Source organism: Alnus glutinosa, chromosome 8, assembly GCF_958979055.1.
Source record: "Alnus glutinosa chromosome 8, dhAlnGlut1.1, whole genome shotgun sequence".
Classification (NCBI taxonomy): Eukaryota; Viridiplantae; Streptophyta; class Magnoliopsida; order Fagales; family Betulaceae; genus Alnus; species Alnus glutinosa.
Window position 1 is genome coordinate 9,921,681 of NC_084893.1, and position 24,718 is coordinate 9,946,398.

Sequence of the window (24,718 nt, forward strand, 5' to 3'; positions counted from 1 at the left end):
ATTTCTTCGGCTAATTTGTTTCTAAGTTTTCAAGTGTGTAATGGTTTTCAGGCCAAAGCGTCCAAAAAAATGGATAGAATTTCATCAACTTGCAACAAGAGTCACAAGACAATCTAAAAAGTGTAGAACACAGGGCAGTAAAAATAATCAAAATCTTTTGAATGATTTATAGGTTAGAAATTAAAAGTTATTTTATATAAAAAATAGACAGAAACTTTTTACAAATTGATTTGTAAGAAATTTTTTATAACCTATAAATAAAAAAAATGCGTATTTTTTAAACATATAAAAAGTACATATTTTTATTTTATTAATGCTACTAAAAAAGAATGTAGGAAGTAAAGAAAACAAACCCCGAGCAGTGAAAAGTAAAATAAAAAGCTATTGAGTTGTGTAATTAACCATTGAAAGTAAAAAAGGGAAGAAAACAAACTTGGGAGAAATAGGAAATCATCAAATCCTGATAAATCCAACACGTCTCTGCTGAGCTAACCCGGTTTTGTACAGAGTTGGTAAAAGCTGTGAATTCACTCTCTTTCTCCCTTTCACTCTCATATATATAAAAATCAAAAGGAAATTAAAATACTTTTACCCGAGTCCAGAATCCAAACGCGTTTCCTCTCTGTATTGTTTTGACCAGTGATTGGGTCTCTCTCTCTCTCTCTCTCTCTCTCTCTAGAGGCAGAGAGAGAGACTAAGAAAAATCAGTCTTTTGATTCCCAAAAAGTCAAACAATTCTAAAAGCCAAAAACCCCCCACCTCGCAACAACAACTACAAGAACAACAAGAAGAAGAACCATTACCCCCCATCTCTCTCTCTCTCTCTCTCTCTCTGTGTCTGAAATCTCGAGGCTTTGATCCGAACTCACTCTCTTTTGAGCTTTGTTGGGTTTTTCTTTTTTGAATCTTTTATTAATTGGAGAAAACAGAGTCTTGTCTGTGATGAGTTCGAATACAGCGTCGTCGAGTTCAGGAGGCGTTGGATCGGCGGATTCGTCAGCTCCCAGGAGGAATTCCAAGCGACCCAAGTGTAATTTCCTCTCAAAAGCCTTCGTTTTTGGGCCTTTTTTTTTTGGGGGGGGGGGGGGGGGGGGGGGGGGGGGGGGTATTTGACTTCGTTCCATACGTACTCACTCGCAATTTTGTTGATATGATTCATCGGTTTTGCTTGGTTGCTTTTTGATTTAAGTGTTTTTATGTAATCTTTAGTTCCAAAAATTCACTAATACGTTTGTTGAGAATAATTCAGAGGTACCCAGATGAAACTTTTTTGGTTTGTCTTTGATTTTTTGTTTTTTGTGCTTTATGGGTTCTTATGTTCTATGTGATAAGTCCGATTGTGTTAATGCGCTTGGTTTGACCAATTTGTGTGCATCTGAGCGTTTGGTGTGTTTGGTTTGTTAAATTAACAATATTTGTTATGGAATATAAATATCAGTTCCCTGGTAATTATTTTCTTTTGGAATGATCTTTAATCTTGTACTCATATTTCAATTTATACTTGATATGCCTTTTAACTTTTTAATCACGGTTATGTTGTTTTTATAGTTCATAGTTCGCTTTTGTATTCTAACATGTACTTGGCTTTGTGTTAATAACCTTACTGTAGAGTAGAAAATGGATAATGGTAAACTCAGGAACAATATACTGCAAGATAACCCACCATATGTTGGATCATTCTATAATGTCCTATCTACCCATGATAGCCCTCCTTTCCTTCAAAGTGTATTTGGCGGAATAAGGTTTCCTTAAAGAGTGGCGTTCTTTGCTTGGTCGACCGCGTTAGGAAAGATCCTCATTACGGATAATCTAAGGAAGCGGTGTATCATAGTGGTAAATTGGTGTTGTATGTATAAGAAGAGAAGGGAATCCGTTGATTACCTTTTACTCCGTTGTGAGGTTGCTAGTGCCTTATGAAATTTTGGGTTAGCCTGGGACATGCCTAGACAAGCGGTATATCTCTTTGCTTGTTGGAGATGCCAATTTAATAGTTCTCATAGTTCAGCATTGCGGAAGATGATTTCGTCCTGCATAATGTGGTGTATACGGAGAGAAAGTAATGATCATAGGTTTGAAGATCGCGAGAGGACGGTGGTTGAATTACAGGCTTTTTTCTTTAATACTTTGTACCACTGGGCTACTGCCTATGATTACTTTCCTATTTCCAAGTTTCTTTCTCTTTGTTCTTTTTCTAGTAAAGTGTTTCTTTTGTATATATCCTGTGTACTTGGGTTGCGTCCTTATGTTTTTTTTTTTAATGAAATTCAATTACTTGTAAAAAAATTGTTTTCATGCTCAAAATTTTGATGCTTCCATCTATTTGTCAATGTACCACGTATAAAAATTTAGTTTTTTGTTACTAAATCCTTGCAAATACTCATCGGAAGAATAAAACTGTCAGCCTATTTATGATTAAATGTGGTTGTCAATGTTGATGCCGATGCTTTAAGCTCCTTTTAGGTTTCAATAGATGCCTTCAAACTATGGCCATAAGATGGGCTCGGTTTTTGAAGGCTAAGTCAAATGAATGAAACTTTGAGTAAGGATGACAACTGGATGGCTTTATTTGAAAAGGAAAGAGCCGGGTGGGCTGACCGGTGGTAGAGTTCTGGTCAAGTTTCAGGCATGTTTTTTGAACTCAATACAGGTTTGAGTTTGGCCAGGTTTTTGTAGAGTTCTGGCAATGTTCTGTGTCATATGTCCTAAAGATTTTGGAAGTAAATGGACATCACGCCTAGATACACTTGACCTAATGAATGAAGGCAAGTATATTTGATGCAGTTCCAAGGTGGGAGCCATGTCATGATGACACAGATAAGTTAGAAGACTAAGAATCTGGCTTGGAGGACACTATCTTTCCTGATAAAATGTGTTTTATTTTGAATTTGCTTTCTTGTTTATCCAGTGCTTTTTGATAGAGTTAGAAGCTGTGATAGAATTGGAAATTCTAGTCGTAGTTTCTAGTTAGTGTTACGTGGGAAGTGCCATATCTATGTATGCATAGCTCCCGCTTCCTTCTCCTTCTCTTGGTTGTGGATTTTTGTTTCAAATTTTCCTTCCTCCCGCTTATCTACCCCGCATCAATATTTGACTTTCATCTCACTAATTTCATGGGGTTTTTTGTGTTTGTGAAGCCTTTTGTTTGTGTGTGAGCTTTTTTATGTGTGGTATGTGTTTGAATATTTAGTGAAGCTTTTCCACTGTTTTCCTTGTACACTTCCATGATCCTATACAACATGAATTGTCTTTATATTTTGACACTTCTTTAGAAGCTTTTCTGATTATATATCTAAGCAACTGGTTTATAAATCCTATTAAACTTCATTGGATTTTGATGGACTAAAGAGAATGCCCTTTAACAAAATTCAGATTCTAAGTTTACTCAGCAGGAACTTCCAGCATGCAAACCAATTCTCACACCAAGATGGGTAAGCTTTATAATTGCTTATTTTTAATAGGGGAAACTTCAGTGAACCCCCTTGAACTTCCATCCTTTTTGCAATCTCCCCCCCAAAGTTCAAAATCTTTCAATTTAACAGAAAATTTTAATAGAGGGGTGAGATTGCAAAAATTGAAAATTACCAAAATACCCTCAATTTATTTATTTTTAATAAAAAAGGGAATGGTCAATTTTGTAATGTTATGAAGTTTACAGGGGTATAAGAGTAATTTTACCCTTTGACCGTCTGATTTAACCCCAAACACTAATGGGAGGGGTGCGATTGCAATTTTTTAAAGTTGGATATACTAAATTTAGAGTTTTTGAACTTTGGGGGGGAGATTGTAAAAGTGATAGAAGTTCAGGGGGATTAAGTAAAGTTTTCCATTTTTAATATCTCCCTAATGTTATCAGTTTGCATGGCAAAAATAATTAATAGAAATCTCTGTGTGTATGTGTGTGCAGGTTATTTCGGCATTCCTGCTTGTTAGCATTATCTTCATTCCAATTGGAGTTGCTTCCTTGTTTGCTTCCCGAGAGGTATGCTTAAACATGATCCAATGTTTTGCAATTTACTTGTAGTTCCATAAATAGTTAATTTGGGATTTGTCTTCTATCAGGTTGTTGAAATTGTTGACCAGTATGAAACGGTTTGCATACCGGCCCCCAATATAACTGATAAGGTCAAATACATACAGACGGGTTCCCGTCAAGATTTAATATGCGACCGAACTCTAACAGTAAGTTTCCTCTGGAACAAATTCTCATTTATGTTATTGTTGTTTGTTAAAGAGATTAACACTTTGGGGAGTTTTGTAGTGATACTATAGTATGATATGTTCAGACATAACTTAACCCTAAATTTTAAGCTTATTATGGTTTTGAACTCTTTTTTTAGCCTCCTCAAGTCCAAACCATTGGGATCCCTTAGGGGTTCTAACCAGGGAGCACGCAAATCCCAATTATATTATATTAACCATTCACGCTTGTCACATCTTTCTAAATGTAAGACTTAACCTTTTTTTTATTCACATGTATATTCAACAATCTCCCCTTTCTGTGTGAGTCTATCCTCACATTGCTACACTCTTCTGACGAAAACTTTATCAATCATGTGGGCTGTCTTTAGTATCACTTGTGTGGGTTTTTATCCGTGCCTTCAACTGTGAAAGGGACCCATCATCTATACATGCACTCTGTCTTTGCATCATTTGTGACTACTTTTTTTTCCCCCATTTACACATGTATACTCAAGATTGTTATTTATTAGGGGGCTATTGCCACAGCTATAATTAGTTCTTCAGCAGCTGTGGCGGTAACAGTATGGGATGTTGAAAGCTACTGTAACATCTGTAGCAGTATCATTTTCTTATATATGTATTCCAGTTCTAAGGTGATAGAAATGTGGTGTGTGTTTGTAAAAGGGTAACGATTTAATTCCTAAGGTTACCAAATGGATGGACTTATCTTTTTTTTTTTTTTTTTTTGTTTATCTGGAAGGTACCAAAGAAAATGAAGCAGCCTATATTTGTGTACTATCAGCTTGACAATTTCTACCAGAATCATCGCAGGTACTCATCCCTGCCTTTGCCATATTTTCCAAATATTTTTAATATGATTAATGCAAGAAACTAGTTATTGAATTATATTATCCAAATTTATGCGTGGCTATGAAACCTTGGTCCATCTAAGGTGTAGAAAATTACTGGTAGACCATAGAACATGGTTATTCCTGTCAATAAAGATGACATGAGGTGCTGGGTGAACCTTTTTAAAACCTTTTTTACCTCACATAATAATGATCTATTAAAGGATTACCGGATCTGGGGATGCACTGACAAGCAAATTTCTTATGGATGGTTTTCTTACCGTTTCAAAACACTATATTGTGGCAGCTCTTTTGGTAGGTAGTTATGGCTGTAGTTTGTACTACAGGAGAGTGTTTTCATTCATTTATTCATGTGGTAGGTAGTAATGGCTGCTGTTTGTACTACAGGAAAGTGTTTCCATTCATTTATTTGTGAGAAGTAGCATTAGACTACAACTGGGTCACGAGAATGTGTGTCTTATCAACTATTTGTTTGTGTTTTAAAGTCAATTGAAGCGATAAGATTTATTTATGATAATTTCCAGATGATATGCTGGGTACAAACACAGAGAGCCACACTGTTCTTTGCATTGCTTTAACAATAGTTTACTGTCATTGACAATTACACATGCTTTCTGCCTGCCCACGGTCTCATTTATTAGCTCTACCTATTTTCTAATAGAAAAATTTATCCCATGTTTGCATACTTGGGGAAAATTTGAGCCACTGGTCATATTTAGATAAGTCTAGCATGATGCCTGAAGCACAAAATATGATAATTTGTTGATTTCAGAATAAGGAACGTGACTTGCATTGTAGTGCACTATACGTCAACTTCAGGAATGAGGGTACTTGTGTGTGCTATATTGATCTCATATCTTGCAATTACTTAAAGATATCATCAATCTTTTGTTTAACATCTTTCCCAGTGTCTTTTATACTTGGCCTTTACTTTTCACTTTTTGTCATAATGAGTGGAAGGCTTCATCAAGTGTTACCATGACTTTGTACAGGTATGTAAAGAGCCGAAGTGATGCACAGTTGAAAGAAAACAAAATTCCCACTAATGAAAGCTCTTGTAAACCAGAAGATTCATCAAATGGGCAACCAATTGTTCCTTGTGGTCTTATAGCTTGGAGTTTGTTCAATGATACTTATAACTTCTCTCGCAACAACCTGCCATTGGTTGTGAATAAGAAGGATATCTCATGGAAGAGTGATAGGGAAACAAAGTTTGGCAAAGATGTCTATCCTAAAAACTTTCAGAATGGAACTCTTAGAGGCGGTGCATCACTTAATACCTCCAAACCAGTAAGCATTTCACGACTTCTCATCTGGTAGAATTAAGTATAACTATGATAAGTTCGTGCACAATAGTAGACTTTCTAAACCTATTGGAGCATTTATGTTCGTTATAAGAGAAAATAAGAGAAAATGCCTTCCTCTATCTAGCAGCATAGAATATTTGTTTGAAAGATGGTTTGTTGAAATAACTCCAAAAAGAGCGTCACCAGGGTACCCAGAATATATACGAGAGAAGTCATGCTAGATTGTTTTGATAATAGTTGATTAAAGTAACACTGAAGGGGGGATGTCACCCCAGTATGCCGGGACTAAGCTAGAGAATTTCCTGAACAACCAAAAGCATCTGAGCTCTTAAAGTTTAATATAGGTAAAAATTCTAAACAATGAAAAAGAGCAAACAAAGTTAGGATGAATATAATTCCAAGTAAGCAATGATCTGAAGAATGTTATGTCAAGTTTATATGTAGGAATTGTGTAGCCCACAAAAAAAAAAAGAAAAGAAAAGAAAAAGAAAAAGAAAATAGCCTATGTACAGGAATCTCCATGTTGTCAAATACTCTGTTGCTGTTTTCATTCCAGATGGCCACACAATCTATCAGGGGATTGCTCTCTAGGCTACTTTGTCCTTTCGTAGCCACCTGCCCCTCCCAAAGAACTCCTCTAACTGACCATCAGAGGCATTTTTATTTGTTCTCTAGCTGCTGAACAGTTTGGACACAAATGATTGACTGTCTCCCCATCCTTCCACAGAGTACCAGCTGGTGGCAAAGTAACCTCCCCCAACCAATCTTATAGGCATTAAAAATCATTACTAAATTCAGTGTCCTGTCTGCTGAATTAAGCTGTCCAGTTGAACAACTGTACTTCTACTTGCAGGGGTTGTTTTTTAGAAGAAGCAATCATGATGTTTCCAGTGTTTATAGATTGACCTTACTTGCTAAAATATGTCACAGGATTGCTGATTGCTTTACCATAAAAATTTCTTTTCAACTTCAAAGACAAGTTGTTTTGCCTGCCTTCAAAATAATACCTGTCTTTGAGCACTTGCTGCAAATTTGTTGAGATCTGTGTGCAGACAAATTCCAATTCATAGATTACCTCTGGCTCCCCCTCTCCCACCGTTTTATGTGAGATTCTTAAGTCTCAAGTAAATTGCTTCAGTAAATGAGGGGAGTGGCTAACCTGGTCAGACATATTTTGTGTAACAGTTGAGTGAGCAGGAGGACCTCATTGTATGGATGCGAACTGCTGCTCTGCCAACTTTTAGAAAGTTGTATGGGAGGATAGAGGTGGATCTCGAGGAAAATGATACAATTCATGTGTCATTGGAGAACCACTATAATACATACAGTTTTAATGGCAAGAAGAAGCTTGTACTTTCTACCACTGGCTGGCTTGGCGGAAAGAATGACTTTCTTGGCATTGCTTATCTCACTGTTGGCGGGTTGAGCTTCTTTTTGGCTTTGGCTTTCACTGTAGTATATCTTGTTAAGCCAAGGTAAATTTCTTAACCATATACTCGACTTGTTCTTAATATGTAGGGCTCTATAATTAACAATATTCTGTTATGGACTTATTGACTTGTGTATCCACTTATATTTTTCTTCATATAGCCCCCCTTACCTGTTGCAGCATCTTCATTTCATGTCATATACGCATGTTCTTTCTCCAACATTACCATGCAGTAACTCTTACAAAAAATTCATATACCGGGCGCACAAAATATTGCCGTGCAGAATGTGTATCTTAGGAATTACAAGCATTAGTTAGATAATTATGTCTTGTAAGTAATCTCTCTCTGGTTCTGTGAATCTGTGTATTTGCAGGAGACTTGGAGATCCTTCTTACCTGTCATGGAACAGAAATGCAGGAGGGCACTAAGGAAGTTTCTGGACCTCTGTTGATAGCTTGTCTTGAGCATTTCGCAGTGAATGCTTTATATGATGTAATTTTATGTGTACTTCATCCTTGTATGAGCAGTAGTGATGTTGTTGATAAATGTTCTCAATAGAAACGGTGCAACCCACTGTGAACAAGCTGTATCTCGGGTTGTATTTGGTACTTACAATCCCTTTTTTGATTTTTTTTTTTTGATTTTTTTTTTTATTTGTACCTACATGATTTCGCTCAGGTATTTGTTCAATGTTCTTTCATTTTGAGGTGTGTATTGTGCCGTTTAAATTTTATTGTTAAAAATGTTCCATAAAGTCGTTTACATAAAATATCTATAGTTTTATTGTTCAAATGTTCCATAAATTCTTTAACATAAATCTTTAGATATTTGTGTAGTACTCTAGCGGAGAGCAGGACCTTCATGAATGAAATGTGAAATTAATGACTTAAGCTTAATTGGTCAAATTAAGAATGACTTATATAATTTTATATTCATATTTTAACGTGATTTGAACTCGATATGTAAACATGAATTACCAATCTTATTTTGAGCCACTGACAAATGTGGTGGTACCGTATGCTTATATTTTAGCGCTCCGGAGTTCACTTATCGTGTATATGATTTTACGAGTAATGCTATATATCTCAACTTTGAAATTAGTTTTCCTTTAGAATAAATTGGGGAAATCAATGCATATGGGTCATTTCAATCTGGATACAATATTACTCATATTTTAGTGTGGCAGATCCATTCTGGTCCACGTGAAAGATGAAACTCGAGAAATAATTCTTTTGCATTCGGATTTAGGAGCCATGTAATTTAATGGGTGGACTCGTACATAATCAATCATAATATATGTATCACAAAAAATTGTATCAATCAAACTTCATAAATATATGCCCAATTGATATATTAGTTAACACGCAGGCACTAATACAAAAAAAATAAAAATAAAATTACAAGGTGTTTAAAATTGCCTCCTACACACTCCCTTAGAGAAATAAAATCATCAAGTATCAAATCTGAATTGAAGCTTTTAAAAATTTCTATTTCAATGTAGACTTTTCACACTAAACAACTAATGGCCTAATGAGACATACTCTAATGATATTCTAATAAAATTATTAGCATATTCCGATAGGTATTAATCTAATAAATCAACAAAACAATGTCTTAATAAAAAGAACAAACAATAACAAATAATGTACCTGAGAGTGGCCAAAATTCTACTGAAACTTATCACTCGGCCAGTTGGCCCACTCCCAAAGTAAAAAGAAAACCTTATAAAAAAAAAATGACAATGTTGTTCTTATCTTAATAATAAATAAAAACCATAATAAAAAAGAAGAGTCAATAAAATTATTTATAATCACATTGATGTCAAAAGAATAAATAAATAAACTGAATTCGACTATGGAAGTTTGAACAAAATAAAAGTTATAATTTATTAAGTAATAAAGATGAAAGATGTTTGCAAATTGCAATGACCGTAAATAATAAAGAGAAGCAAAACAAAGAAAATTAACTTAAAAAAAAAATGGAAAAAAAAATGTGGTTGTGGCGCACGTTGACAAGTCACGTTGCAACTTGCAATGACTGAAATTCTAAAAAGTGTCTAAAAAAAAAAAAATCTGAAAAGCAAAACAAAGACAACTTGTCAACCACAAATTTTCATCCTTATCCTGAAAATTGAAAAGCAAATGAAGAAAGAGAACAACTCAACAACTATTGTCTCACACAGTCACACTCTCAGCTCAGTAATAGAAAAGAAAAAAAAAAGTAGAAGGCTTACGGTGCGAGAGATTGCCAAAGAAGAGGCGGAGATGCTGGAAGCCAAAGAACAAGATTTGGGATTTTTTAAAAGATTTGTATTCTTGGCTTTTGATAGTTAATTTTTCTATGCAAGAGTTCTAAAGTTTCCCAAGATGGAGAGATAAATGTAATTTTTTTTTTTTTTTTTTTTTTTTTTTTTTTTTTTTTTTTTTTTTGTTTATTCACAAAATTGTTCTGTTCCTTTTCCTGAGCATTTGATGGTTGTTTTTTTTTTTTTTTTTAATAAGATTTTCTTTGACGGTTAGTTTTTCCATGTTATTTTTTTCTTCTTCTATTATCAGCATGGGGGGTGGGAATCAGCATCAGCATTTTTTATTTTTATTTTTAATGTGTGTGTATATATATATATATATATATATATATATTTTTTTTTTTCAGATATCTTTTAAAAAAAATTACTTCAGACATTTAGCGCTCTTTGTCTCCACCACTGAGGTAGGTGTTTTATTTTGTATACTTCCTGTGTACTTAGGGACGCCTTAAGCTTTTAATGATATGTGTCGATTACTTACACACAAAAAAAAAAAAAAAAAAAAAAACTAAGTATGTTATGAGCATTAAACATACATCTGCACTTACAAGCGGGGGCAACAAGGAAAAGAGGATGGTGAGCAAGAATACTCGTTGAGAAGGTGAGAACCCTGCACCATATTCTATGATTTGATTGGAAAATATCACCATAGATATGAAAAGCATTTTGAGCCTTTGAAATGTCATCTGTGAGCATGATAAATCTATTTTTCTATAATTCTAATTGAACACAAGTTGGTATCTGTTCCATTTCATTGCATGATGGCTTTCCAGTTAGCTTAGTTGAAAAAACAGAAGGGCTTGTGCTTTTTCTGTCCATTTCATGCGGATGGCCACTCACAGTACTCTTAGGAAGACGTTGGAAAGATATGCACCTTCCGGGTAGGATGGGTCTGTAGGATGATCACATGCTGCTCCGGCCTGTCGTACAACCGTAATTTTCCTTCCTGCCATTGATGCAGCACCCTGATCACCAAGAAAAAGATGTTTGTCAAAGTTACTTTGTGAATCCTGTGAATTTCTTCCAATTGAAGAGTAGAAGTGACCATCTGTTTGCCCTAAAACTTCTTATCTGTGGCTTCATCTATTCACCTCGCACCGGTAAAATAAAAGGAATAGAATCACATATTGAGAAGAAATAGAAGAAGCACTGCATCAAGAGGGGTTTCCAAACACTTTTTCCTTTTCCAATATATATATTTTTTTTAGCAGGGGGGAGGGAGGCAGATTACTGGGTGGGTTTATCAAAAGGAAAGTAGAGGGAGAACCCATATTTATTATTATCGCAGCATTATCAATGCACTCCCAAGTACTAAGTTTATTTTTTTCATATGTTATGCCCCATTTGGTTGGTGAGGGGCAGTTTCCTCCATATCTTGGCAACCAGATGGAACACCAACCTATATGACTCACCCTTTTCTAGATAACATCTCACTAAATCCTTAAGGTTAATCAGATGGTTATGAAGCCATTTCATTCGGTACGGTGGTTTTGTTAGGCTTATAAATTCCCTTCCCAGTGTGAAGTCAAGATATTAGTTTCTTAAATTATGCTGTAATAGAAAGTAATTTTTTCTCAAAAGTAAAATATTATCAATGAGAGAAAGAATGATGGAAGGCTCATCTATAGTACAGATTATAGCAAATCATTCTTAGTTAAAGAAATGAAGAAGATACTGGAAAGTTGATTACAGATCAACATTTTCAGTCAGGTAACAACACAGTACAGAAAAAATTACTTGCCTGAAGAGTTGACAAGAACATCCCACTTTGGGTCATAGCTCCTGAACACGAACAGGTCATGAGAAGTCCACCACTCCTTGTTAATCGCATTGCTAATGAGTTTAAAGTTCTGTACATGCCTAATGCACTTTGTAAAACCTAAATTGAATAATGACCCCATAAGCAGTAGCAAAATTCACAAGAAATAGAGAAAAAGCTGGCAAATGCATAGAGAAGCAAACTGCAGTTTGTAAACAAGGTCAAAAGGTTTTGCATGCAAACACAAAGCAATATATATATATATATATATTTGGATAAGTAAATTAATCTTATTAGAAAGCGCATAGGGGAGTAACCCAAGTACACTAAGAGTATACAAGAGAGACATCCACTTATGGGGAGGAGAAAGAACACATCCAAAAATTTCAGAAAATTAGAAATGCAAGAACTACTTGTAGCAGTCATCGACCCATAAAGGGTTTTGAACATAATATCTTTTAACTTTACCACTGTTTTCACAAAATCTTCAAAGTTTCGAGAGTTGCGTTCTCTCTAGATGCACCATATCACACAAAGGGGGGCCATCCTCCAGGCTTCTAAACTGCGGTGACTACCAAACTGGCCTCTCCAACTCGCCAATAAATCCACCACCCATTAGAGCATTACCCACTTTATCCCAAAAAAGACGGAAAACCGAAGCCCACAAGTTTCTAGCTACTTTAGAATGAAGCAGAAGATGATCAATGAATTCCCTACTCTTCTTACACATGCAACAACAATCCATTACTATGACTTGCCTTGTTCTTTGATTATCCAAGGTCAAAATTCTCCCTAACGCTGCAGTCTAAACAAAGAAAGCCACCCTTGAAGGCACCTTGCTTCTCCAAGTGCTCTTCATAGGGAAAAGATAGTCAGCGGGAGGACAAAGCACATGATAAAAAGATCTAACCTCTAATATCTGCCTTTTGGAGGGTGACCAACAAATCCTATCATTTCCTCCTCGTCTCAACCCACTGGAGTACAAGAGGTCGAAGAATGAGATGACCAACTCTGATGAAGGTAACATTCCACTGACAGGTATAATTCAAAAACTGGATATGGTTTGCAACCAGGGCCTCTTTAAAGCAAGCAAAGGTAAACAACATTGGAATGGTTTCCTTCAAAGTCTTATCTCCAACCCACATGTCGTGCAAAACCGGATCCAAGACCAGTCTACCATACCTCAAATCGCACAAATTTAGAGAAATCCCCCCAACCCCTCCTAATGTTTGTCCACAACACCACCACTGAGGACTGATGCACCACATTGGAGCACCACCGTCCCCATAAGCTCTCGTATTTAGCTTCAACCACTGCTCTCCACAATGCCTCCCTCTCTGTGGTGCAACGCCAAAGCCATTTCTTGAACAGGGCTCAGTTGAACAAGATCAGGTTCCTAACCCCCAAACCTCTTGAAGACAGTGAAGTGCAAATCTTGGACCAATTGACTAGATGGAATTTAAACTCATCACGGACTCCTCCCCACAAGAAATACCTTTGAATTTTCTCGATTCGGTTAGTAATTCCAAATGGGATCAAGAAAAGGGACAAAAAATAAGTAGGAAGATTGGAGTGAATGCTTTTAATCAATGTGATCCTACACCACCCTTTGACAGATAAAGACTCTTTCAGCCTACCAAACTTTGTTCCATCTTTTCAATAATACTATTCCAGATAGATTTTGCCTTATACGGAGTCCTGAAAGGAAGTCCCAAATACTTCATGGGCAAAGAAGACACCCTACAGCCAAGGATACTGGCCAAGTAACCAACATCATCCACGATACCAATGAGGACTAACTCTGATTTGGCCATGTTAATTTTCAACCCCAAAACTGTTCAAAGCATAAGAAGAGACATCGTAAATTACGGACATGCTCAGGATTAGCCTCACAAAAAATCAAAGTGTCATCCCAAAAGGGAGATGGGACACATTGATCACATCATTACTGCTTGACCCCCCCCATTGAAAAGCCTAATAAGAGCCCCGTATCCATAGTGGCAAACAATGTTCTAATCAATGCCTCCATGATGACAACATACAGAAATGAGGTTAATGGATCCCCTATCTCAAGATGCAGGAACTATTAAAGAAACCATATGGAGTTCCATTATCAATACAAAGAAGCGCACCATAGAGATGCAATGAGCTATCCAATCTCGCCATCTCTCTCCCAAAACCAAATCTCCTCAACAGGTACAACATGAATTGTCAATTAACATGATCATAAGCCTTTTCTAGATCGAGTTTGCAAAGCACACCTGGGATCCCTGATCTAATTCTGCTTATCGAGACATTCATTAGCAATAAAGACCGAGTCTAAAATTTGTCGCCCCCTAATAAAAGCATTTTGAGACCTGGAGATGACCTTCTCCACCACTACTTTCAAGTAGTTAGCTAGGACTTTAGCGATAATTTTGTAAACACTGCTCCCAAGACTAGTAGGGGAAAATTCCTTGATATCCACCGGCCCAACTTTCTTGGGAATCAGAGCAATAAACGAGACATTGAGGCTTCTTTCAAACTTACCTCGAGCATGGAACTCATGCAAGAGTCAAGATGTTCATGATGTCTTCTCTAAGAATCCCCCAACAAGATTGGAAGAAAGCCAAAGAAACACCATAAGAGCTTGGGGCCTTATCGCTATTTAGAGGTTACACCACCTCAAAGACCTCACTCTCCTCAAAGGCTCTTTTCAACCAAGTGGCCTCCTCTGCATCAATAGTGTTAAAGGTGAGACCATCCAGTTTAGGCCGCCAATTGAATTATTCTGATAAAGACGTGTAAAACTACAAAATATGCTCACTTATTTATGTAGAATCTGAAGAGTGTAAAACTACAAAATTTTGTATTCTTGTCTCCCTCCCTCAACGAAACGGCCCTCGATTTCTGTCTCCAGCTCATTTCTTCCGAAAGAGTAGTCATTTCCAATTCACTAGTAATCTCAACCTTTCTTGCATTTTCCTCACCTGAAAGGACTCTATCTTTTGCAATAGCATCAAGCTCATGGAGTTCAATTGAAAAAAGCCTTTTTCCTCTTCTTGACATTGCCAAACACCTCATTCCATTTTTTCAAATCAAGTTTCAAGGCTTTTAGCTTTCAAGCCAAGACAAAACTAGGGGATCCTTGATAGCCATAAGACAACCACCACTGATTCACCCTCTCCACAAAACTCTCAGATTTAAGCCCCATATTCTCAAACTTAAAATAACCTCTGCTCCTGACAACATCAACGCAATGAAGCAATAAATAAAAATGATCCGATAAAACTTTAGGGAGCCTACGCTGAGAGACATTAGGAAAATGGGCCTCCCAGTCAAGAGAGAAGAAATCTGTCAACTTTGGACCACACCAGAGGATCATGGTTACCGGACCACGTGAAACTACCACCAACAAGAGGGATGTCCATAAGGCTTTGCTAAAAAATGAACTAGGAGAACTCCAACATAGTTGGGGACAAATGGGAGCCGCCGGATCTCTCGCTTGGGAATCAAATGATGTTAAAATCACCCCTGATACACCATAGAACATTCCACCAAGCAGCCAAAGCCAGTACATCCTAGATCACTCCTGTCACTGTTGGCATTAGAATCATAAACACTGACGAATGCCCACTCAAAGTAGTCATCAACATTTCTAAAAGAACACGCCACAGAATATGCCCCCCCCCCACCCCCCCCAAACTCAGATTTTTCCATCACCCTCCTATCCCACATTAACAAGATCCCACCGAAAGCCCCTACAGAAAAACCAAATAACACCAATTCACATGATTACAACCCTATAGACTGCATACAATAGCTCTAGACACATACTCCAATAATTGACAATATCTGCCTTCCATTCCCTGAGAAGATTCTTGACCCTCAGCCTTTTATCTCTCTCATTCAACCCTCGCACTTTCCATGACAAAATCTTAGGCATAGAGAACATGCTAGACCCCTTCCCTTGCCTTTTTCCTCTATTGGACTGATCTCCCTTACTGTCATAATTGACTGTACAAGCTAACCGCGTCAACTCACGATGCCTTCTATCCCTAGACATGGTAAGAGGACTAAAGGGACTAGTTGTCCCATTTTGAGTTCTGCTCACTTCAATGGCAGTGAGAAACGCCAACAACTCTCCCTCAAACCCTTCACAAGACAACCCTACAATATGACAAAAACTCTTGGCTTTCTGAACCACCCAATCAGAAGCCTTAGCAACAGGCATAATAGGCTCTTCTATTACTGCAAAGGGGGTGAATCTGTTGAAACCTGGAGAGCAAGGAGAGAAAATAAATACACACTCACAAAGCATACATAAGCTCAACTCCCAAAGGAATCCACCTAAGGGATACAAAGTGAGGGATAAAAACATCACCAATATATGGAATGCAATAAGGGATACAAAGAAAAATTGACCACCATTCAGAATCCACCGGAAGGATAAAAGTTAAATAAGAATAAAACCTTCTTCTAAAGAAGACAAACACTGATTCTATTCAAACTCATAAAACTGGAAAACTCATACATGGCTATGGACTTATATAGGACCAACTTGGAACAACCCTCCAAGTATATGTAGACACTCATGAAATGTTCTCATATTTTCAAAATAACAACTTAGAGCTTCAATACAAATAATTGATGAAAGACAGATTCTTGACTAAATATTCAAAACTCAGCTAATAAGACTCAAACTTTGCTTAGGAACTAGAAAAGACACTCATGAAAGATAAAACAAATCCACCGGAAGCAAGAAACACCAAAATGTGTTATTTGTGGATTGCCACCAGTCAACTAGACATCTTGTAGTAAAATTGCCACAACTTCCTCTAAAAAACTCCAAATTGCACATCGTTTGATGCATTTGAAACTAGATATATAGAGCTCTCCAATGGTGCATGGCTTGCAGGGTAATACTATCGAGTAAATACTGTTCTAATTTTCTAAGAAAACCCTAAAAAACTGTGGACTGATGACTTTCTAGAAACTCATCGTTTTTGGGCCCCAAAATTAGTCTAACAAAAGCACCAAATCTCTGGCCTGCTCCTAGAACATCTTACGACAATTATCAGAGACACATGCACATGTGTAATTGTGTATTTAATTGTTATAGACGGAACATGTATATTTGCTTCTTTATGATTCAGTTACTATGGAAATACTAGAGCAATAGTGCTCCATAGATTTTGTAACGCCCCAGGAAAAGTGCTAGCCGCATCTGTGCTATCATTCTAAAAGGACTAATCAAGTTACAACTGGAGCTCCCTATAATTACTTATAAAGCTCAATCTCATTTGGTAAAGGACCAATATGAGACTTTGCACCCATAAGCTTCTTCATAATCCACCGACTTCATGTTGGGCAACTCATATTGCCAATATGGGACTAACTTTCTGGGGAATTATAATTTCTTCCACTCAAATCCTTGACATCTTTGTTAGGGCCCACGTCATGCAGTGCATCAACGCTACATGGTATCATTAGGTTGCTCTGATATCATTTATAACGGTCAGGGGAAAGCACTAACCATATCTGCGCTATTATTCCAAAATGACTAGTCAAGTTACAGTTGGAACTCTCTATAATCACTTTTAAACCATAGTTTCACATAGTAAGGAACCAATGTAGGACTTAGCACCCATGAGCTCCTTTATAATCCATCCACTTCATGTGGGCAACTCATCTTCCCAATGTGAGACTAAATTTCTAGGGTGTTACAAATTCAGTCTCAACTCAAATGGGTTAGGGAAGTCCTACCACAACAGATTAAGATATTTTAGTACACATTATTCCACGTGCTATTAATTATGAAAATGTGCAAGCAAAACGTGGGACTGGGTGTTGTATTGCATGGAGAAGTCTTAGACACAAATTCTTAATAGTGGGTAAATGTCCTACATATAAGAGAAATGACGATTAGTTTGTATATTTCTTGCTAAGTATTCTTCTCTAGATGAGTTACATTTTTTTTTTTTCCACAGATTGAGAATCATATTTTCTCCTTGGCTCTTTCATCGTGGATGTGAGAGAGAGAGAGAGAGAGAGAGAGAGAGAGAGAGAATAGTGTAAAAAATACATAAAAACTTTTATTTTATTTTTTATAAGTAAAATACATGAAAACTTTTATATCACTGAAGGTTTAAAAACCAACAAATTGGTCAAAAAGATGGAAAGAAAATCCCAAATGCAAGACACTCAAGGGTTGTTTTAACAAGTTTTTTATACTGTTGCACCTTCAGTTTCAGAAAGCAAATCATCGTAAAGATAATAAGAGAAAGTTTACCTCATAAGGCATGTCGTTTTTATAAAATTCCTTGATGTTTTAAAAGCACTCCAATTTCTCATCTTTTTATTTTCTTTAATTATTCTGTTCAAAGGATCAATTGATTAAGAATCTCAGCTAATTGTTCAACTTGGAGATCCATACTCACCACCCAACCTAGACATACATTTTTTCTTTAACCAAGAGCAAGAATTAGGAGTCAGTCTCACTAAAAGAGCAACCAAATTTGCTATTGAACCAAAAGTAGCAGGTCTCAGGCCTTTGTCACCAATCTTTCTCCATTTGATTAATCTTAAGTCTACTTCTTCCATTGGTTTTGCAAGTTAAAGGTCTTCAAATTCTAAAAAAGCTTTGAAATTCTAACATTTTCCAGCAAGAGTGACTTGCCTACATCCGCCTTTGGTGCCAGCACTTATACAGTTATACACATTCAAAGGTTTCTTTTGATTGTTCAGGCTATGGGCATCAATCCACATAAATTAAGCTACTCTGAACCCTCCCCTCTCTCTTTTTCCCAGTCCTTAATTATTTAAGTAAAACACATATCCAAACAAATTCTTGTTGTCTTGTTTAGTCAAATGACAATAAAGATTATGATGATGTTAACACGAAGCTTTATATGTCATAGCTTTCATACATGTCAAAATGTGCTAGATGTTGATCAAAACTTACATGAAAACTTAATAGTAACTGAATTCATATATATGGTGGTTGGTAATATCAGTAAATTACTCATCCACACAACCTTAGGCACATTTATTTCCACTGATAGGAAAAAAAATTGAGATAAGATGATTACGATTATGTAACCATCACCACAACAAGAGATATGATCTCTTGAAAATTTGAGACAATAAAGGCAAACAAATTAGCTATTCCGTTCATATATGCAGCAAAATGAACCTCTACTAGAAGTGAGTCCCTTGTATCCAACAAACCCAAATCGGGTTGGAATCTTGGTTCTCCGTCTGAAATTACTCACACCTTATTTTGTATTGCAAAACCAATTAGAATACATCTCACAGTACCTTTCTTCGTGGTGCTAGTTTCGGAGGATCAATAATGACTAAGTCCCACGATTCATTTCTAGAAAGAGCACCCTTCATAAATTCCATTGCATCTTCTCTGAGAAATGATATTCTTTCCGAATCCATGTTGTTAAGAACAATATTTTCTTTAGCTAGCTCCAGAGCTGGCATTGATGTATCAATACCTAAGAGAGCACAGATATATATTTAGGATACTTCTTTAGTTTTAAAGATGCATGCAATCTTAAGATGTCTACGTCAAATAGAATCCAGAACAACATAAACTGTCCTGGTCTAGATGTGCTCTCAAGAATAAATACAGAGAAGGTTAAACAATAATGAAAGTCTAATGTCAAGAGTTCTCCTTGAACCTCTAAAAGCAATGATACGCATACTAACTTGTACAAAAAGCCCCTACAATATGATGGGCAAGATCATGTATTACATGTGTAATGACAACAAAGATGTGGCAACATCAAGTATAGAAATTTCCAAAAAGTTGTTTGTAAGAACATTTTACAACCTCTAATGGCACTATTAACTTCTCAAAAATGCATATGCCAGCTGCTTTATATTAATCAATTTCTTCAACAGGCACATGATCAATGATCATGGTTTGTAGTTGACAGTAGGGCTTAAAAATAAGAGGAAAAACATATTTCCTCCCTCAAACTGCTAAATCATATATCTATATTGGAATAACAATGTAATTGACTAGCATACCCTTATGTGGTATTTTATAATAAGAATGCCCTTTCTAACAACTATAATACAATCTAGAAATCTGTTTAATAAATTTAGCCCCCATTTGGTGGGGCTTTAATTTTTAGAAAGCGAAAGCTACTTGTATCTCCTTTAGCAAAGTAAAGATGTTTCAACTTTTTTCCAATTTGTAAAGTGCCTTCTAAGAAGCAGTCAAATGGTTGCTTCTCAAAACAGCTGAGCTTCTCATACTATTAAAAAGCGGCAGCCCTCCCAAACTAGCCTTTATTCTAAGCATTCAATAAGAATTTATTAAAAATATGAAGTTGTGTAGATACAAACCCTTAAGGGTGCAACAGCTAGGTTCCAATGTTCAATCATGACATATCACATACAAAAGGAAGAGCAACAGGCCACATTGGAATAAAAATTAGAATTTGCAACAAATCATGAATCAATTTTTGGTTCTGATTATATTGAGTGTCAAAATTTTAAATGAATTCCATTGGCCAAATCCCACACTACTCCAAATTGCAATCTTCTGCTCAAATTTGGACCAAAAATTACATTTAAATCTTTACATTCTTAATAAAAATAATGATTCAATGCCACCCAAATATACAACTTTTTACCACCTTGCCTATGCGGCAAGGTGGTCCCCCACTACTTTTTGAGTTTTTTTTTTTTTTATTTTTTAAAAATAAATTAAGGTGGGGGACCACCTTGCCACATAGACAAGGTGGTAAAAAGTTGTATATTTAGGTGGTAGTGAATCATTACTCTTTTTACTCACAATTTGTCAAATTTTATTGCATAATGCCTAAAATTTATAAAGTTCAATTACAAAAGATTTTGGCCGAAAAAAAAGGGATCAAATTCAAATAAAAAAAAAATTCAGCCAATTAGTCAAATTATGCCTTCAAGAAGTCCAAATCTAAATTTTGGGAAATTTTTGCATGAGATGGTAAGCGAAACCCCATAATAACAAAATCTTGCAAGAAGAGTCAGCAATAAAATTATACCAGTGACACTTGCAGCACCCCCTTGTGCTGCATTTAGAGCAAAGCCACCACTGTAGCAGCAAATATCAAGAACTTTTTTACTGTCTGACATCGTTGATATGAACTGACGGTTTTCACGCTGATCAGCATAAAATCCTGTCTTTTGGCCGTCCAGTGAAATTGCATAAAAAATCCCATTTTCCATAACCTAGCATAACGAAATTACAAGTTGGCAAAAGACACTGACATTCAACAGATTTTATAAAGCATAAAAGGAACATGAAGCCACTTCCAAGGTTCTATGCCAACTTAGATTGGGGAAACGGGTGTTAATAATATACAACTTGCAAGAACATGAAGCCAGCTGTAGATGGCTTAGAAGCACTTCTTATTCAGGTACAGAAGAATTATTATTCCTTTTGTTTGATTTCAAAAATCTTAGATGCCCTGGAAGAAAAATTCTTCAAACAGATGCTCTTCAGAAGACAAAATGACCCAAACATACATGCCAACAAAATCATGATCATACACAAAATCTACGATTTATAAGGGTAGAAACAAATGGAACAATGAGTTGAGCTAGTTTCTAAGTTAAGTTAGTTATTTCAGATATCTATACCAATTAAAAAAAAGAAAATAATAATAAAGAAATTGTAGTATCCAAAAAATATTTTAACTGGCCAAGATTTGCAAGGATCATGCCCCAACATATTGGTAGTTTTCGCTCCAGAAACATGTGCAGCAAGGTTCGTCCTTCGGAGTTCTATGGACATTAGAACAATTTGAAATGAGAAATATATAATGTTTCAAAGGATTTCCTACCTTTGTTCTTCCAGGACAAGCAGATGGAGAAATTTCCTTCAAATCTGACAAATTGATTCCTTCTTCCTTCAAAATTTCGACTGATGGTCTCCAGTTTATATGATTAATTTCATCGATTCTACTGATGGAGCCCTCAATTTCTTGTTTGTACTTCTCAACCCAAGCAGCTGATGATGCTATTACAGCTAAATCTCCAAAAACATCAACAATTAATCCGGACAATCTGAGATAAAGCACTAACATTCAGTAAGTGTACTAGCACGTCCATAGACAATTCTATGTGATATAAGAGGAATGAAAATCAAGGATCAGTCCTAAAAACACAACTACACCAACAAACTATAGCTCCTAGAATAGGCTACATTTCTTTTTCTCTCTGTCTTCAACTTTTTTCTTTTTCCTTTCCCTCCTTATAAAATGTTGAAAGACTACTTTATATTGATTTACCATTCCTAACAAAAAAGAAAAAGAAAAAAAAAGAAATCAACAATCTACAAGCTTACTTTATATTGATTTAGCAATAAACTCTATAAACTGTATGTATAGGTAGGGGTGGGTGTGTGTGTGTGTTTGCGTTTAAGTATATAAATTCTTTTCAAATCTCAATACATCTATAAGTCAAATAACCAATATATTCACCTTCTGGAGGAGCCAAACCCAAAGACTCATTTTGTTGATAGGAAATTGGGACTATAATTAGCTAAATGTTAGCATGCATGCATGCGTGTATGAATTAATGATTAGCATAGTGGGGAAAAATGTAAACAACCCTTATCTAAGACTCAAATCAAACAATAACATCTTACAGGTATGGAAGATGTATTCAAACAAAATAAGAGACACCGCTAAATATTTCAGATAAAGGTCAATACCTGTCTCCTTCACTATTTACAAGACGATATGCATTTGTATTGGCTGAGGGAAGCCCCAAACTCTTACGTAATTCTCTAGCCGCTTCAATTCTTGCTTCAAGCAGTTTCTCCATGTTGAATGCAAATGAAGGATCTCTATATCATGTAGATTAACAGCTTAACATCCTTGTGAAGGAAATATAACTGAACTGGAAACCCCTTTCTAAGTAAATACCTTGTTGCTTCGTCTTCAAGCTGCATAAGCCGAACAGAGAACATAGAAACTGAATTATACAATCCCCATCCAATTGGTTTCTCTGTCCCATCAGCTACCAGTACGACATCTCCAGTCCTGGGTGGTGGTCTACCAATTATTCTATCAACTGCTCCACTATACACCATTGGGCTACCATTCTTAAAGAGTTGTGTCTTCCCCTTCTTTAATACAACCTTTGCAACACCTACCAAATGCAAGCCAATTAAAAGAAGGTTTTAAACCTAAATGATATTAACAATTCTAAGTTAGAGTTTCGCACATAACCCTTTGCTCAAGTTAGACACAGCAAAAAGAATACAATGAAACTGTAACAAAAGGTAGGAATGACCACATTTTAGTATTTAGAGCATATACATCACAGGGAAACAGAAATCATGCCACCAACAACACTTTTGTGTTAAAAGGCCAATAAAGTCTCTCAAAAAGAACATAGCTTAAATTACAAAATTATGAGAACCCAAAAAGGAACCAGAAAAAAAGAAGAAGAGAAAAATAAAACAAACAGAGCACAAGTTTCACTGTATCATGGGAATTGAACTGTTTAATCATCTTTAAGATAGCATCTGAAGCTCCAACGCTACAAACCCGTCATCGTTAAAGACACCATTAGAAAAATGGATAAAACTCAACAACCGCTGTAAGATCATAATTTAAAATAAATCAATCAAAAATAGATATATTCATTATCCATAGTGCATAACTAGTTTGCAAGTGAAAAGAACTAAGGAACAAAGTATCATTTTTCAAATAGTGTTGTTTTTTGAAACCTGAACTTAGCCCTGTCCTCAATCCATATCTGTTGTTGTTTGATATTTGATTGTATGTGGCCAAATTGTCAACTTTTACTAGAAAGCAACTTGCCTTGACTCTCAGCCTCCCTCCTTTCTTTAATTTTCTTCTTCCAATTTTTATGCTATACAGGCTTCAGTCAAATTGTTGGGCTCAAAAAAAGAAGAAGAGAGAACTGATTGTTATTATACAGAATGACTTTTGTAACCAATTATATAATGGACGAAAAAATCAACTCCATCAACATTTTCCATTTTCCATTTTCCAACAACCCATTTGGTCCCAACATTGCCGAAACATGTTTTATGCTCGAAGTTGTGGCTTTACATCTATTTAAAGTGCAAATTTGGACAGACCCAGAAGCCCAAAGTTGTGGTTTAAATACACACAGAAGCAAAGCAAACATAGAAAAATGGCCATCCACACACACACACACATACACACACCTTTGGGCTGAGAAGAAGCAATTTCTTGAAGAGTGGCGGTGCTTTGTAGTGAAGAAAAAGATAAAGATTTTATCAGGCGCGCGGGAATCTGCTGCATGACTTCGAGCATAAAAGAAAACGAGTTTCGGAGGACTACCTTACCCTTTTTCCTTGGATATAAATATCCACCATCCAGTTAAAAGTTTTGGTGCAAATTTAGGTCGCGAATGCGAGACCCATTGGCTCTTTCCCGAAAACCTGGCAAAGCAGATCCAACTAATTATCCGTTTGTTTTGAAATATGTTTTTAAAAATAATTTTTTAGAAAAATAATTTTCTTGAAAATAATTTTCAGTGTTTGGCTCGTACAAAAAAATTACCAATGACGGAAAATTACTGGCAACGAGATTCTGGTGATGGTGGCCGGAATCCGTCACTGGCCGACAGGATTCCAGACAGTTTTGTCGGAATCTAGCAACTGTGACAGATTCAGATCAATTTCATCGAAATTCGGTGGCACTGACCAGATTCCGGCACCAGTCGAATTCTGGCCAGCTTCACCGGAATCTGGCAGGCTGAATTCTGGCAACACTGGCCATATTCCGGTCAATGGAAGGAATCCGGTCGGAAATGCCGGATTCTCGACAATTCACCATAATCTAGTGACGGTGGCCAGATTTCGACAACTTTGGTATATTCCGACC

At 36.2% G+C, this 24,718-nt stretch overlaps 2 protein-coding genes across 2 annotated transcripts; one reads left to right on the forward strand and one right to left on the reverse strand.

Moving 5' to 3' along the window:
- The first annotated feature begins 628 nt into the window (after nucleotides 1-628).
- Nucleotides 629-8,485, forward strand: LOC133874862 (ALA-interacting subunit 3-like). Its single transcript, XM_062312748.1, has 8 exons — nucleotides 629-1,030; nucleotides 3,370-3,428; nucleotides 3,905-3,979; nucleotides 4,060-4,179; nucleotides 4,940-5,010; nucleotides 6,041-6,338; nucleotides 7,541-7,830; nucleotides 8,159-8,485. The coding sequence occupies exons 1-8, from the start codon at nucleotides 943-945 to the stop codon at nucleotides 8,211-8,213; spliced, it is 1,056 nt and encodes a 351-aa protein (XP_062168732.1). The 5' UTR covers nucleotides 629-942; the 3' UTR covers nucleotides 8,214-8,485.
- Nucleotides 8,486-10,607: 2,122 nt separating this feature from the next.
- LOC133875723 (uncharacterized) lies at nucleotides 10,608-24,266 on the reverse strand. The gene is made up of 8 exons (XM_062313934.1): nucleotides 24,037-24,266; nucleotides 22,760-22,985; nucleotides 22,546-22,680; nucleotides 21,674-21,896; nucleotides 20,873-21,059; nucleotides 19,149-19,333; nucleotides 11,832-11,969; nucleotides 10,608-11,055 (listed from the first exon to the last, which is right to left on the reverse strand). The coding sequence occupies exons 1-8, from the start codon at nucleotides 24,143-24,145 to the stop codon at nucleotides 10,927-10,929; spliced, it is 1,332 nt and encodes a 443-aa protein (XP_062169918.1). The 5' UTR covers nucleotides 24,146-24,266; the 3' UTR covers nucleotides 10,608-10,926.
- Between the last annotated feature and the right edge of the window lie 452 nt (nucleotides 24,267-24,718).